We start from the raw sequence: 15,213 nt of genomic DNA, 5'->3' as shown, positions 1-15,213 counted from the left end.
AATATACGGGAGGAACAAACAGGCGCTGAGAGAGGTCTGTTTAAAGACGCTGTGTGTCCATAAGGGCTACCTGTGCACAAGATGACCTCTGCACATGCGGAGAGGTTTTTAAATCACAAATGACAGAAAATGAACAGTACATGCACATGCAGGGGCCTTGATGAACCACGTCCTGACCTTGCTTCATGCTGATAGGCAGGGCTATCCTTTGAACTTGATGAACAAGAGCTGGAGCCATGACTCCAGATGGCACTGAGCTGGTGACTCCAGTTATGCTTTTTCTTGTCGTTAAAGGTGATGACAACTACTTTGCATGTTGCACCTCATCACATAAGCACCTAGGTTATCCCTCAATGTAACAGATTGTCACTCTCTTTTCTCAGCTGTGTAACATTCACTTATGCTGAGCTGGAGAGGTGATGAATTTTGGGTTTGCTGCTATTTATTAAACTACCTCACCTACTCCACATCTGACCCACACTGATGGTTACACATATAGCTGAGCACCAGCTTTAGAGGTGCCATCCTTATGAGGAATCCATATCTGAAATGATTATTCAACAGTCAAAATGAGTGGCTTTCCTTACAATACCAATTCTAAGCAATGACATTTCTGGGAATAACTGACAACCCCCTGCCTGTGCTTCATGAATTTGACAAGAAAAGCAGACTTTAAAGTATTTTCCTGTTCTAGTCAGTGTTTTACATCTTACCCATTACTGAAAGTCTTTTCTCAACACATTTTCTTCTCCCTGAACACCAAACCCACACTTTAACCAGCTTGTCACAGTCTACAGAGATATGTAAACAGACTTCTGATCATACTTGAAGAGGGACAATGACAACTGCAATGTTACTCTGGGTGGGCTAATTTTCCAGCCTCTGTTACAAAACTGGAAAATATATGAACTATAATAAAGATAAGTATACATGTCTCTGACAATGTCACTAATAACTTGGTAGCATGACATAACATCTCCTATTACTCCTTCTTAAGATCAAGGGTCCAACTCTGGCTTTGCATTTTCAAGTTATGTGTGCGTCAACTATGATATACAGATCTCTAACATAAGAAGAGTTGTCCCTATTTACAATTTCTTTTAAAGCACCAACAGTGAAAATGAACTTTCAAGTTGGAATTTTAAAGGCAGTGGTTTTCTTGCAGAGCCCTGGAGATTTCAAGGTAGGGGATATCATATGTTACAAATCATAAATCAAGCTCAGAATTACATCTTTTCAAGACACAAAGGAAATTTTAGAAGTTTACTCTATAAACAGAGTGCTTCTCTGATTCTAAAAGCACCTGCTATTAATTCTCTGGATGAGAAAACCATGAAGCAGAGCAGTTACATATAAAAGCCTCATGCTGCTAGAAAGATTTTTTTTTTTAATCGCTGCAACAACTCAGCATACTAACAGATTATAGTAAACCAAACCTTTTATTTCTTTTAAAAGTTTGAAATGGTAAGTGAAAAAATTACTAGCCTGCTCTGCCTCAGAGACTACTCATTCAAAACACTAGCTATTTTTGTTAGTCCTGTTCCACCATGTTGCACACTAATTGCATGACAGCAGTTATGTACAGGAGCATTCATTTTGGGAACAATTAATTCAGTCTGGTTGGCAGAATAAAATTTAACTCAGAGAAGGTAAGAAACAAATTTTGAATGCTGCAATCAAGTCTCTGGTCTCAGATTTTACACTTACAGCATCCTTGCTCATCTGAGCTGTCACTGCAGTCCAGGTTGTGATCACATTTCTTGCTTTTCCCGATGCACTGCCCACTGGCACAGCGGAACTGATCGGTTAAACAAAGCACTGGAAAGAGAACCGCCCACACACCAAGAGTCAGTATTAAAGACTTCTACTCTTTACAATGATTAAGAAAGCAAGACACCAAAGCATACAATCAGGAGTATCTTGGGAGAGCTTAGGGTGCTGCTAGCTTCACTTCTTAAAGCAGCCAGTGGCACACAAAGTCCCTCATGCCAACCATGCAGAAAAAGTGATTCAGTGTTCTGTTGAGGATATCGCACAGCGGGTATCTGGTCCTTACTCTCTATTTACCATACGGACACTGCAAGATAAAGTTACCTTGACTGAAATAACTCAGAAGCAGAAGGCCACTGAGAACATACGCACTTATCCCAGGACATGATTATTACAAAATCACTATAAGAATCTCCAACTCTAAGCATTTACTGTAATACAAGAAAGAAGAATTAAGTTATTAAAAATAAATCTGCCAAACCATGATGATAAAATTGTTTAAGAAAGATAAATGTGGTTTCTCAATGCCCTTGTGCTCTTCCGGTAAACCAGAAAAACTCCTTGATCATGACACAATATATTTCACTTGACATTATGTTTTTAAACTGAAATGAAAGACAGAAGATAAAACTGGAGCTTTGCCAGTACACTCAAAAAAATAAACTACCACTTTGGGAGAAAAGGTGCTGCAGGCAAGGTGCTGGCTGCTGTTGTTTACACATATTTTTGCCTCCTGTTTCTCATAAATCCAGAAATTCTTTCTGACTTCAGTTGAATTAAGTAGTTAAACTAAAGGCTTTTCTGATCTGTAATCAACTTGAATACTCTGAATAACAGGGCCACTTTGAAGGTGATAAAGAGCCCCTAGTCTGTTATCTCCAGTCTCTGGATGGCAACTGGGAAGCTAACTTGCACAATGTATTTTAAGATGTCAGCATCTCATCTGGCTAACAATCACCTTCCATCACACAGGAATTTCTGCATTGGTTTGTATGTTTTCGTCTGAGCTGGAGCACACCTTTTAGAAAGAAATCCAGCCTTGATTCAAAGACCCTTAAGACAGTCTCTTCAAAGAAGGAAAATGTACTGAAAGGAGATAGAGGGGAGGCATCCTTTCAAGCTTACAAGTTGACCCTACAACTCTTCACTGCTTGCACAGTGGGGAAAAGGCGCGTTTGCTCATGTTTCATCACCGTGACTTGTCCTTTCCAAAATTAAAAGAAACTAATTCTCACTGTGTTGGCAATAGCACTTCCCTCTGTAACGATGGCTTAAATACTCTCTTTTGCTGTGCTCTATAGGAAGAAGAGGTCTCCAGAATCTCATCTGTCTCCCACTCACTCAGAAAAGTGTAACTCAATTTTGTTCAGGTATTATAAAATAAACAATCCCAAGACCTTTACTCACTACAAGGTACACAAAAATCTATGACAAGGATTTGCTCCACTTCGTAATTCACTCCCAGTTACCGGGTTTTTAGAGCTTAAGAACATACTATCTATTTGTTAGTACTTTTCATAAACAGAGCTTAAATCATTGTGCAGGAGATCAGCGTTATTTCTGTCTCACAAGTGGAGAAACAAGAGCATGGAGTTGTGAAATAATTTCCCATTCAATAGATCAGTTTAAAAACTAGCAGAACCTTGGATCCTTCCAAATCCTCCTCAGAAATAACTTTGGCATCTATCATAGTGTCTCCATGACAACTCTGTTTTCACCACACTCCAAAAGATCCTCTGTACCTTCACAGTTCTTCTCATCTGAGTTGTCCTGGCAATTTGCTTCTCCATTGCACCGGAGGGCACTGTCTATGCACTGTCCACTTTCACACTGGAACTGGGTGTCTGAGCACACTGGGCAGTTCTTTTCATCACTGTGGTCTTCACATTCAGTGAAACCATCACAGCGCCAGGCCACCGGGATGCAGTCAATCTCACCTGTGAAACAGGTGAACTGCTGAGGGGAGCATGTTGGTGGTTCTTTAAAAATCAAGCAAACAAACAAAAATTAAAAATCCAGGTGAACAAACAGCAGATCAGGACAGGTAAGGGCAAGAAGAGCTCAGCTGCTTTCATTTATCAAGCAGCTGATAAACGTGACATATCATAAAGGTAACTTCCACCCCCCGCTGCCTCCACAGTCATTTGTGCAGATCTTGAGCCCCATGTGATATGCAGGTTCACATCAATGGAGGCTCATTAGGCAAAGAACAAGAGGAAAAGAGAAACATGCACACTCAAACCACAATTATTTTCTTCCTTTCCCACTTCAGCCTCTTATACCCTTCTCTTAGTAGGTCTTCAAAAGTCTTCATTTAAAGTCAACACACTTTTCTACTCCCCCTTTCCCACAACACCACTGGGTACACAATCGATGGCTCACTCTTTCTATACAATGACTGTCGAACATTAAAAAAATGTTAAAAGGGCGTAATGCGCTGCAGATGGATGCACTGTGACTCAATGTCTAGTTATGCGCCCTCGACAGCTCTGTTCAGTCAAAATTATTTTAAAATGACAAAAAACTACTCCATCTAGTCAAGTCCTGCTATCTCAACACAGCTGTTAGCTGTTATTTAACATTTACTACAGTAACTGCTAATCTCATGCAGTAAGCAAGTGTGGATTTTTTTCCTCTTTTTAATCCCCCTTTCCTCCCCCCGTTTTTGGCCTGGTATTAAACTTGCTCTGAGAAAATATCTGGATTATGTTAGCTCTTGTTCCATTGTCAGACCACACGTCGCCTTGATGGCGAGAAGATTGCATAATAAATCCATTCAGTACGGTGGCACAAAGAGACCCAAGCACCATAGTGCCTCTCCTCTACCCCATTTCAACCCCACCCTTGGAGACACAAGGGCGTAGGCGACAGTATCGCCATGGAGGAGGCAACTCGCCCTTCTGGGACTGCAGTTCAGAAAGACACACACAGGGTGAGTTTGAGGAGGACAGCAGAGAAGAATAAAATGGCACAGACATGGTGCAATATGGCAGAACGTTAGAATCTACCATTATTTGAAAACGGAAAACATACAGAGTGATAGAAAAAAGCAATTAAAAAATCATACAATTAAAGAAATCAAGTTGAAATAAATCAGTGGTCTTAAGTGGAAAGGGTGAACAGAAATCCTTATTCAACAATCAAGTAGTGAACTTTTCCTCTTCTCTTTCTCCTTCTCAATACTTGCAGACTTAACTGGGGGAGGAGGCAAAGAGGTAAGCATGTAAAAGTGTGTAACAGCACCTGGCGCACTGTTGCATTCTTTCTGCCCAGAAGCCACCCTTAAAAATGGAGACCCCCCCCACCCCAGAAGCTGAAAGCTCAGTGACACAGAGCAGGGGGAGTTCTTACCTCCGCAGGACAGCTCATCCTGCAGCAGAACAAGGTGGACTGGGCAAGAGCAGCGCGTGGTGCCGTCACCCTTCACGATGCAAATGTGAGAGCAGCCACCATTGTCTTGAGAACAAGGATGTTGTCCTGTGATTTTAAAAATAAGAAAGATATGTACTAACAAGAAATCCCCACCTTTTTTTCAACTTTCCAGTGATTTCTCTGGGCACACAGGAGGCTCTTCATGACTTCCTTCCCCCTGGGGAAAGCACTACTAAAAGCAACAATTTTTCAAAGTTGTATTTTTTGTTTGTATTTTTTCCCTTTACACACATCAATATTTATCACGCACATCGATCATTGTTCATGATCTGAAACACTCTGAGAATCATGCCACGGAGTCTACTAAAACAGTAAACAGTACTCAAAGCATTTCGCTTCTTGTGCAAGGTAGAATTAGTTCTGCAGCAAAAATAGTAGCATTAGTAATACAAAAAGATGCCTTGGATTCCATACTTCATTTTCTCTATCAAAGACCATTAAAAAAAGTAAACTTTTCTAATATATGAATTCTGAAGCTTCTACACTGTCTCTGAAACTCAAATTAACATGCTCTAGATAAATATGTCTCTTCATTTTAATGTTTAATAAGGACAACATACTTCTCTTGGAACTCCTGGCAGATTTACTGAGATTAATAGCAAACAAAACTAGTAGTAGTCTGCACTGATGCTTTAATTAAACATCCCCAGACATTTTTCTACATATGTCTCCAAGGCATGCACCACAGCCTATTAACCAGGCCTATTTCCTCCAGGATGACAGCAGCTCTGCTGCTTTAACCATCCAGCTCCCACCGTTTCAGCTGTGTGTGTACGGGGAAAGGCTATATCCTGGTAAACAGAAAACTTTTAAAAGTGCATCCATGTTCAACACAAATTGTTATTCAATACAGACTTCCTTCGTGCGATGCAACGTTGCTCTTCTATCATTTACTTTCAACACGACTTGCCAACCACAAAAGTTGTTCACCTCGTCTTCAAGGCAGGCAGTCCATTGAAATATTTACTGCTAAAAGGCCCCAAGAACTGTGCTTGTCTAAACAGAGTAAACACCTAAATAGTGACTCACTAGTGTGATCCAGAAAATCCTCTACTCGGGATAACAGGACGTTTCCACTGCGCCTACAAACACTCAAATGCCAGGTGGCTGCATGGGACTACCACTAAAGTTGTCACCAGCAACAAAACGTGATGCTGGGTTTGTGACAGATTTCCAGTCCATTGCCAACTACCTGAAGAGAAGCTTAATCACACCTTGGCAATGTACAGACACAAACCAATACCAACTTCTGGCCGCCCCTTCGGTCCGCATGGATGGCAACCAGTGACAAAGCAAAACAGGCTCATCCCTCTGCGGCCGCTCCTTGGCTGGAGCCCCACCGGCACTGTTTGCACTTGCAGACAGGGACTGCACTTACTGTATTCTTGAATGTTGAGCTCTTTCACAGCATGGATGTCACTGAGTTGTGCAATACGAGCTTGGACCTTCGTACGTCCTTCTCGACCAGTCATATCAATCTTTTCGATCATCTGCTGTTGCCTGTCAATCCAATACAGCCAGTTTTCAAATACAGTTAATCCCACAGGCTGCAGGATATTGGAGTCTTCCAAAACGATCCGGTTAGCACCTGCGGAAGGGCAAGAGCGGTTTAGCTCAACTAGAATGAACTGAAACACTATCACAAACATTTTCTATGCTACTCACACCACTATTTTCTACTACTTTTACACTACCAGGTAAGCTCACTATAAAAACACAAGCAATCCTGGGTCACCTGATGCAAGACTGATGCATTCTGCAGAGAGAGGATGAATTTTTTTCTCTGCTTTCATCAAGAAGACAGTTTTTGTGCTTCAGATACATTTACTGTATTTAAGAAGCATCTGGAGTTGGGGGCTCAGCTCTCATGAGCCTACCCAGCCTTTTATCGATATGATGGGAATTGGTAATTCTTTTCATTCTTCTATCCTTTTTTGGAGGGATTAACTGCTTTGTCTTGGCATACAACAGGGAATAAGAAGATGGATTATTGGCTTGAGTTAACTAATACAAGATAAAATCCAAGTGAAGACAAGGTAGTTAGTACTTCTCACATGAATTATGAGATTAAGGTAAACACTTGACTTCTGACTTCCTCATATTCTTTTGTTTCAACTACATTATAGTCACTAAGGTTTTCATGCTAAATTGGGAATGCTCCTCTCTTCCTAGTGAAGACCTACTTTCCTCAGTTCCTTTAGCAATCATCAGTAGCAGCCAAGAGGCCTTACACCTCTGAAGATTATTTGTTGACTTTTATGCTAGAAACCTGGCATTAAATACAGTCAAAAGCTACAGTCACATTTCATGGTTAACACTCCGCATGAACATAAGACAGTCCACAGCTGTTTTAAAGGTATCACTAAAGACTGTCAAAAGAGTGAAGACTTCGTAACTCATACACAGAAGGAAAATGTTATTCAAAACCTGAGAGCTCAGAAGTGAGGTTTAATCCATGTTTTGTTTATTTTACATGATATGACATGGTCATTAACACTCAAATATCCAGTGAGGTTTATCAGATTCTGAGCATAAAATTACTCACAAACATAATGAATCTGCTTCAATTTTGAAATACTGAAACAATATCACACAATCTAAACTTAGGCCACAGCTTGAAAATTTACATATAAATCCTGGTATTTCAGATATCTGGGCTTACTGCTATGCTTATTTTTCACTTTTACTACAGCAGACAATAGCTTTACATATGTTCATCCACAAAACATTTTATAATAAGTTTATAATAAGTCCTGTAAAGATATACTAGTACAACTGAATACCACAGGAAAAAAAAAAATCTACCACGTCTCTACCATATCCATACAAGATAATGTAATGGGACAAAACCCACATATATTTCATGGGTTTACAATTTGAGTAAGTTCTAACCTCTGCTTTGTTTAGTAGCAAAAACGTTTTTTGGCTTGTTGAGAATTTAATCAACAGTATGTCAGTGATGATGACTTGCAAACAAATCAGCTATGGAAAGTGTATTTATCACCTTTTTGCTAAATGCATACAGAGCTTCAGAAATTAAGTAACCTTCCAAACATTTAGCAAGTGGTAACATCTAAAGCAGAACACAGAAATTCAAATATTAATCCCTAGCTAAACTGAGCTCTTGCCCACCACTTTGGAACAACACCAGAAATGATCTGATTAAGAAAATATATTGGTGGATTCTGAAGAAGACTATACCGAGACTGATGTAGAAATCAATAGGCTGAGTGAAGTAAGTCAAACTAAACTGCAACCATCCATTAACCCCCATGAACACGACTCATTGTATAGGGAAAAGGTAAGAAACAGCAACTTGCATCTCGAGGAGAAGAAAAGCTAAGCTGGGAACAGGGGAAAGTGCAAAGATGACGGGAAGGAATATAGTTAAAACTAAGACCTTGACCTACCCAAATGGAATCTGTACACGCACTGCTCTGCCACGTCCACATCAATCAGCATAGCATTTTGCAGTATGCTCATAAAGCTCTGAAGCTTAAAATTTTCACTCCCTTAATGTCTTATTCTTTCTTTTTAGTATTTGTGACCAAGTGTAACCGACTATTTCTGACTAAACTGAGACACTGAAATCCCTCCTTCCATAAACCAACAATAAAATCCAAAGCTGGCTCCTCAGGGTGCTAGTCCCCTTTATTGGGAATGCCAGATGAAAGGGAGATGTGATTAAGAGGAGCTTTGTCTCCTGGCATCACTATTCTCTTTCCAGCAATACCTTTTACAAAATAGACTTAAAATCAAACAAATAAATACAAAAATCAGGACACACCCATAGCTCATTCTATTTCCAAATAAAAATGACTTAATTCCAGAATCATTAGACATTTCCAAATCACACTCATTATTCCGGAATAGAAGAACTAATTTCTAAATAGTTTCCATGGTAGGGAGCTAATTCCAGTCATCTTTTCATAAACAACCCCTTAATCATGTGAAGAATCTGGTTAGCTTCAATAGGATCTCCCATTTGGGCAGCATAACCAAGTCCCAACTGCATGCCTGAAGGACAGGGAGGAAAAGAGGGACTGCATCACATAAAAGGCATTCTAGCTTTCCTTCTCTTTATGGGTACTGGCATCTACAGAGTCAACAGAGCAAGAGACTGGGCATGTTTTTAAGAAGCTAACATGCAGAAAAATTACTCTGCTGGTCAAAAGAGCCTATTAATCAGCATTCCTAAGCACAGGAATGCATCTCAGCAGTTAGTAATTTATTGTGGCGATTACAGCAATCTATTTGTGGTGCAAACGCCAAAAAGCAAGAGAGGTTTTGGAAGGATTTTTCTCCATGTTCTTTGAAAATATGGCGAGCTTTAACTACACAACATTGGTGATCTAACAGCCACACCTTTAAGAAAAAAAGAACAAACCCAAACCAGAATCATTAAAACCAGACTGAATTAGAACTTAGACCTATCTCTTTTCCTAGGGTCCTAATTTGTGGCAGATAACACAGAAAGAAAGAAACAAAGCATGTGTGATGTTCTCCCGCCTGTACTTTACTTATGCAGACCCTGGATCTGAGATGGCCGAGAACATACCAAGGTACGCCATACCACTTTTTTTCTTTTTTATAATAATTCACTCAGGTTATGCCCTGTGTTTTAAACCAGTAAACAATCAGGATCTTTCAGTTCATTAGTGACCCTGAATCTTCCAGTGACACACCATGTGAACCACTGAAAAAAAATTACTATCTTGCTCAGTCTCAATTCCAACCATCTAGAAAAACTGACATGTTTTCCAAAACAAAAGCTTATTCTACCAACATAATAAAAGGCTGAAAATCACAGCGGTTATATGCTGCTCCTTTGAACGAAGGTATCATGTCAAACTACTGTACTCTTGTTAAGTTTGCAATCTGTGAGCAAGTTTGAAAAGTGTGTCCTTATTCCTTACAGATGTACTTATGTTTCTGATAGTAGAAAACATTCAGCCTAAGTACAAGGGCACACACTATTCAAACTGGTGATGAACTTATTGCAGAGGAAGGAGAAATTCCGCCACTGCCCTCCACTAGCAGCAGCGCAAGGAGGGTATATACCCCATCATCTAGCAGAGGTGGGTATGTTTGTGCTCAGAACATCCTGTCACTCCCAGCAGCAACATCCAGCCCAATTCGTATCACAACAAATTACTATAAAAGCCACATAAGACAGCTGAGCTGATCCAGCAGCTTGCTGGATCCAGCTAGTAAATAAGAGACATCTCACTCTCTCACGCAATCTGACTGCATCGTTTTCCATCTTCTCTTGCGCCAGCTCTGGTTGCTTGCTGGACTCTTTCCTGAATCAATTCAGCTTTCCAAAGAACAGAACACTGTTCTCTATTTCTCTTTTTCTGCCTATTGTTGTTAAGTTATTGTTTTGCTTATGTGGCTAAGTGAGCCGAATCAAGTTATAGAAGAGGTCAGTCAAGCAGCATAACCAACCTTACAGAGCAGGCAAAGAAAATTCCATAGCTGCAAGAGGGAGTTTTTCGCCTTTTGAGAACAGAGAGATGTTAGATCTGCTCTATCCTTCTCGCATCATTTCACCCTAAATGACAGGTACTAAGTGACCTGCACACCTGCTCTTTTAACTCTGCAGGAAAGATTTTTTTCACTAACGGGAAACTTTCCTGATTGACAGATTACTGCACCAAAAGCAATACCTTTAAAAACAACCCTCTCCCTCCCCTTTCCAAAACTGCTGCAATTTATTTGTGAACTGACTTTGGGAAACCACACGAAGATCTTGCAGTGAGAACCTGAAGTAAATAGCATGTGTAGCAATTAATAATGCAAATCATAGATAGAGGCATGAGACTGTAAAGGCACACTGCATGAATCATGCACATTCTCTGGCTGGGAATTTAGGGAGCGATTAGAATCACAGTACAGACTGTTTATAGTAGGAAGGAAAAGACAACACCTTCCTCTGCATTCCCCCACACCCACACCACACAAATGAATCACTGAATTGAAGTGCTACTCTACCTGAAAGGTCACTGCTTTCAATTCTCCGCAGGTCTGAATCAGCCCAGAACAACTTGCCTAGCTGGCTGTCAATAGCTAAGGCTATGGGCTTGCTCAAACCACTGAAAAAAAGGACCTCTCGTTCAGTTCCATCCAATGCTGCTCTCTCAATTTTAGGAGACCTTTCCTGCAGGTTGGTGAAATACATGTATCTGAAATAGGAATGATTAGAGGAAAAAATGTTTATTTGATCTTTCCACATTTTTGCTATATGACCAAGACATCTTAACAAATGTCAAAGATGTTTTTATTCTGACAAACATAAACCAACCTGCAGCAAGAAAACAATTTCATTCTCAAGACCTTCAGCCTGAATTTTCCCACATCACTATTTCAGCTACATACCCTTTCTCTGGATTCACCACAATGGCCCTGGGCCTATCTTGATCTCCTTTGAGCACCACTCCCATGGGTCTCCCATCCAGGCGTGTCACATTGATGACATTAGTAGCTTCGCAAGTCCAGTAGATATAGCGGCTGTAGATGTCAATGCTCAGGTCATAAGGCTGCATATCGAGGTTCTGATTGGGAACTGGACTTGTCACAACAGTGAGGCTCTACAAAGTAAAGAAAAACAACCCACAGAAGAGATTTTAATCTGATCTAACATGAGCAATTTTATTTGATATGGATACACCATATCAAGCTACCGCTCAGGAAAAGTAAACAGCCAAAATACTATCATGAATTAAGGAGACACCCAGGTCCAGTTGCCCCACCAACACCTTTGATCAGATATAGACAGTCAGTCATGATGGTTTGTTGTAATGGCAATCGTGTAAGTTGGTTGCAGCTCATAAGATTTAGCAAGTTTGACCAACAGGTCCAAGTTGTGTCTGTGTTGAAGATTCAGTGCCAGCTTCTGTGTTTCCTCCGCTTTTTTGACAACTCTAAGTTCAGTTCGGATAGGCCCAAACCCAGCACATTTAGCGCTCTACAATAGAAATGCCACTATTTCCCAAGGCTGCAGGTGAACAGAAAAAATCACAGGCAAAGTGAGGCCAGACAGCACTTGAAATTCTTGCCTCATTCTTCTCCACCATCACTGCCATCACATAAGGATGAACAATAAATGGGAAGGCAACTCTACCCACAGACAGAAAGGGCATCAGCTACAGTATGACAGTGACTTTAGGGCGCTTCCAGCTAACACCGTTCTGCTTCAAAGTTCTTGCCTTCTACTGGTCCAGAACTCTGGAGTTCACACGCCTTTCTTTTTTTGGATTTATTATATTTTTAGAAAGAAACTGCATAGTCTCCCTATAGTGAAAGGTGCACCTAACTGACATCTTTCATAAACTTTTCAAAACTCTGAAGAGGACTGATAACTCACAAAACATGGCCTTACATAATCTTTTTGGAAAACTTCATGCTTTTGAGGTGAGCAGCCTTCACCTCTCACCCCCAAAATTCAACTTCACCACAAAATTTGCCTAACTTTGTTTGGCTTGTCACCTCCATGAAAGGGTGTGCCTACAAGTCTTACATTTGTTTATTCTGCTGAAGCTGGCAAAAACCTGCTGCCCTTAACTAGTTTTGGGTGTTAAATTATTTAGATATTCCAAAATTAAAACCATTGCTAAATTAAGAGTTAAGGCTGAAGGGCGTGGTGCAGGATCCAACTACCACCACACCCACCATCAGAAACCACACTCTCACAAATTTAACTGAATATACACCTCAATGTTGTTCATCTTAATCTCCCACTCCTCCTCCATTCAAAAAATCAGGAAGAAAAAAATCTATTTTAAAATGTGAAGATGCATAAGCAGTCTTTGCTCACAATTAACCTCACTAAACCTGTATCATCCTTTGCCTTCTATCCTACGCTACTTTTTCTCTATTCCCCAATCAAATACATTTTCCCAAGCCTGCTACATCTCTTAAAGGTCACAAGTTTCAACCATCTCGCTCTGTGGCTTGGTGGTTGACAACAACTTTCTTCTATCCCCACCAGAACCTGGCAGGCTTCAGACACAGTCATATGCTCACAGTCCCACCCTCCTAATTTCAGAATCAGTGCCCCTGCACCCTGCTCGTTTACAACTCTTCCCTCTCTCACACACGCCCCGTTTCTCCCAAGAACCTTCCCTTCTATATTTCACTTGTCTCAAATAGGGGCTTCCAACAGCCCCCAGCCAAAAGACAGCGTTGAGCAAATAATGCACTGTCTCTTTAAGTTGGCCTTAGTGTTCCATGTTTTCTTTCTTGCTGAACCTCCCAGGTTATTGTCTGAGGACTCCAGAAACTCCAGATGCCACTTGTTTTGCCAAGCGATAGCTAGTAATCTACAGGAAGTCCGTGTATCTAAATTATCCATGTACAATTATTCATTTTTGTGTGTAGGGCATGCCTTCTTCAGCGTTCAGTAATTCCACCACCCACAGGATACCTGGCTGCCATCTTCCTGTGCCTTCCGGATTATGTTCTGCCGAGAATCAATCCAGTACAGCTGCTTATCCAGGGGATCATAATCGATGGCTCGAACATTCCTGAGACTATGGATAGGGAGTATGATATCTGGACTCTGCTGCTCATCTATCACCATGCGATTAATTGCATTCTTCTGACTGAATAACAGAAAGGTTGTAGGAGCTTGATGGGTTTAAAAAAAAAAAAAAAGAGGAGGGTGAAAGGTTATTATAGCAATAACACTGGGTATTTTTATATTCAGTAACGACAACTACTAAATATAACCAGACAGTACCTACTATTTCATTCCCCTTCTCCCTCTTCCTTTGCCAAAAAAAAAAAATCAAAACAAAACATAAAAATTCCAACCTCTGATCAGTTTGGAAAGCCTTTCAAATGACCTCTTTAACTATAAATATCTGAATGCGTAGCTAACAGGTAAAGATAATTTTGTAAGTTGCAGGACTAGCAAATGTGAAGACTTCTGTCAAAAACACCTCAAAGAATGGTCAATCATCACTCAAAGAACTGTCAGTTTTCCTTCTAAAGGGGTCCCAGAGAAATGCAGCTCCACTATTTTGAAGTTGAACATTTTGCTAGGTGCAATTCTACTTGCAGAGGAAGTTGAGTGAAAGCCAGCACAGGTTCCTTATTTAGAGGTCCCATGGAAGAGATTGCCGGTAGAGTGGCTCAGTCCTGTTCCCACAAACCCTCTTTCTGCCTGCACTGGAACGGAACAACAACTAAGTCACAGGAAAATCTCTTAGGTGTGTGTAAGGCTGTGTTTTGGGGGAAAAATCTATTCAATCTTCTCAAATTTATGTATCTTTCTTATTTCTAGGTGCTCATCTGGGAACGCTAAGCTGCAATCAGAAAAAAAAAAAAAAAAATGTTCTGCTCCAGCTTTCCAGATACCCAGCAAAAATTTCCTGGACAAATAATTTTTTTTTTTTTTTTTTTTCCCCTCAGAAATACCATCAAACATCAGAAAATAAGACTTCCCCGCCCCATATAGCTGTATCTTACAGTAAGCGCACAAGGCACTTAGTACATCATTAAAAAGAAATGATCCCTGTATTACATAACTGGGTCAGAAATCAGAGGAGGTAGTTAAAGGATTTTCCTTTTTCACAGCATTCTTTTCAATAATGGTCTACCTGGAGCCACTGCTGTGCAAGAAGGCACAAGAGCCAGCAGCCAGAAATGCAGTTTGTAGCCTCCCTGAAGTTTGTACAATCAATTCTCTATAGCATAAGTCTGGAGAGATTAGCAGTGGGACACTGCAGTCATTCAATCCAGCCTGTAAAACAGGTAAGGCAGCACCTTGGAAAGGGGAGGTAGCAAAAGTCTTCCAGAGAACATCATCACCTTGCTTTGTTATTTTAGGCATACACTTTGAACGTTTATTCTGGCTGCTGGACAAAAAAAAAAGGTGGGGGGAGGGAAGTTTCCTTGGTAACTAACACTCAATACTAAGATCCTGTAACAATCAGGCCTAATTGCAAGGTATTTTTGCTTTCTGGAAACCCTGTATTTCCCCTCCAAGTGTTTCTCCAATAATTTAAA

General features: G+C 40.5%; 1 protein-coding gene across 6 annotated transcripts in view; it reads right to left on the bottom strand.

Moving 5' to 3' along the window:
* LRP6 (LDL receptor related protein 6) overlaps window positions 1–15,213 on the bottom strand; it is a 72,157-nt gene that overhangs the window by 5,104 nt on the left and 51,840 nt on the right. For 3 of the 6 annotated variants that reach the window (XM_086466002.1, XM_086466019.1, XM_009950855.2), the window contains 7 exons: window positions 13,628–13,830; window positions 11,581–11,792; window positions 11,197–11,387; window positions 6,581–6,790; window positions 5,122–5,247; window positions 3,513–3,749; window positions 1,708–1,818 (listed from right to left, as the gene is read on the bottom strand). In XM_086466002.1, the coding sequence (XP_086322128.1) occupies window positions 1,708–1,818; window positions 3,513–3,749; window positions 5,122–5,247; window positions 6,581–6,790; window positions 11,197–11,387; window positions 11,581–11,792; window positions 13,628–13,830 (1,290 nt within the window). Of the gene's footprint in view, window positions 1–1,701; window positions 1,819–3,512; window positions 3,750–5,121; window positions 5,248–6,580; window positions 6,791–11,196; window positions 11,388–11,580; window positions 11,793–13,627; window positions 13,831–15,213 lie in introns of all 6 variants that reach the window. The other 3 variants (XM_009950856.2, XM_086466006.1, XM_086466012.1) reach the window with 3 other exon arrangements.

Source organism: Leptosomus discolor, chromosome 1, assembly GCF_034619465.1.
Source record: "Leptosomus discolor isolate bLepDis1 chromosome 1, bLepDis1.hap2, whole genome shotgun sequence".
In the NCBI taxonomy this organism is placed as follows: Eukaryota; Metazoa; Chordata; class Aves; order Leptosomiformes; family Leptosomidae; genus Leptosomus; species Leptosomus discolor.
The sequence above is the reverse complement of the archived record's forward strand: the minus strand, read 5'-3'. Positions and strand labels throughout refer to the sequence as shown.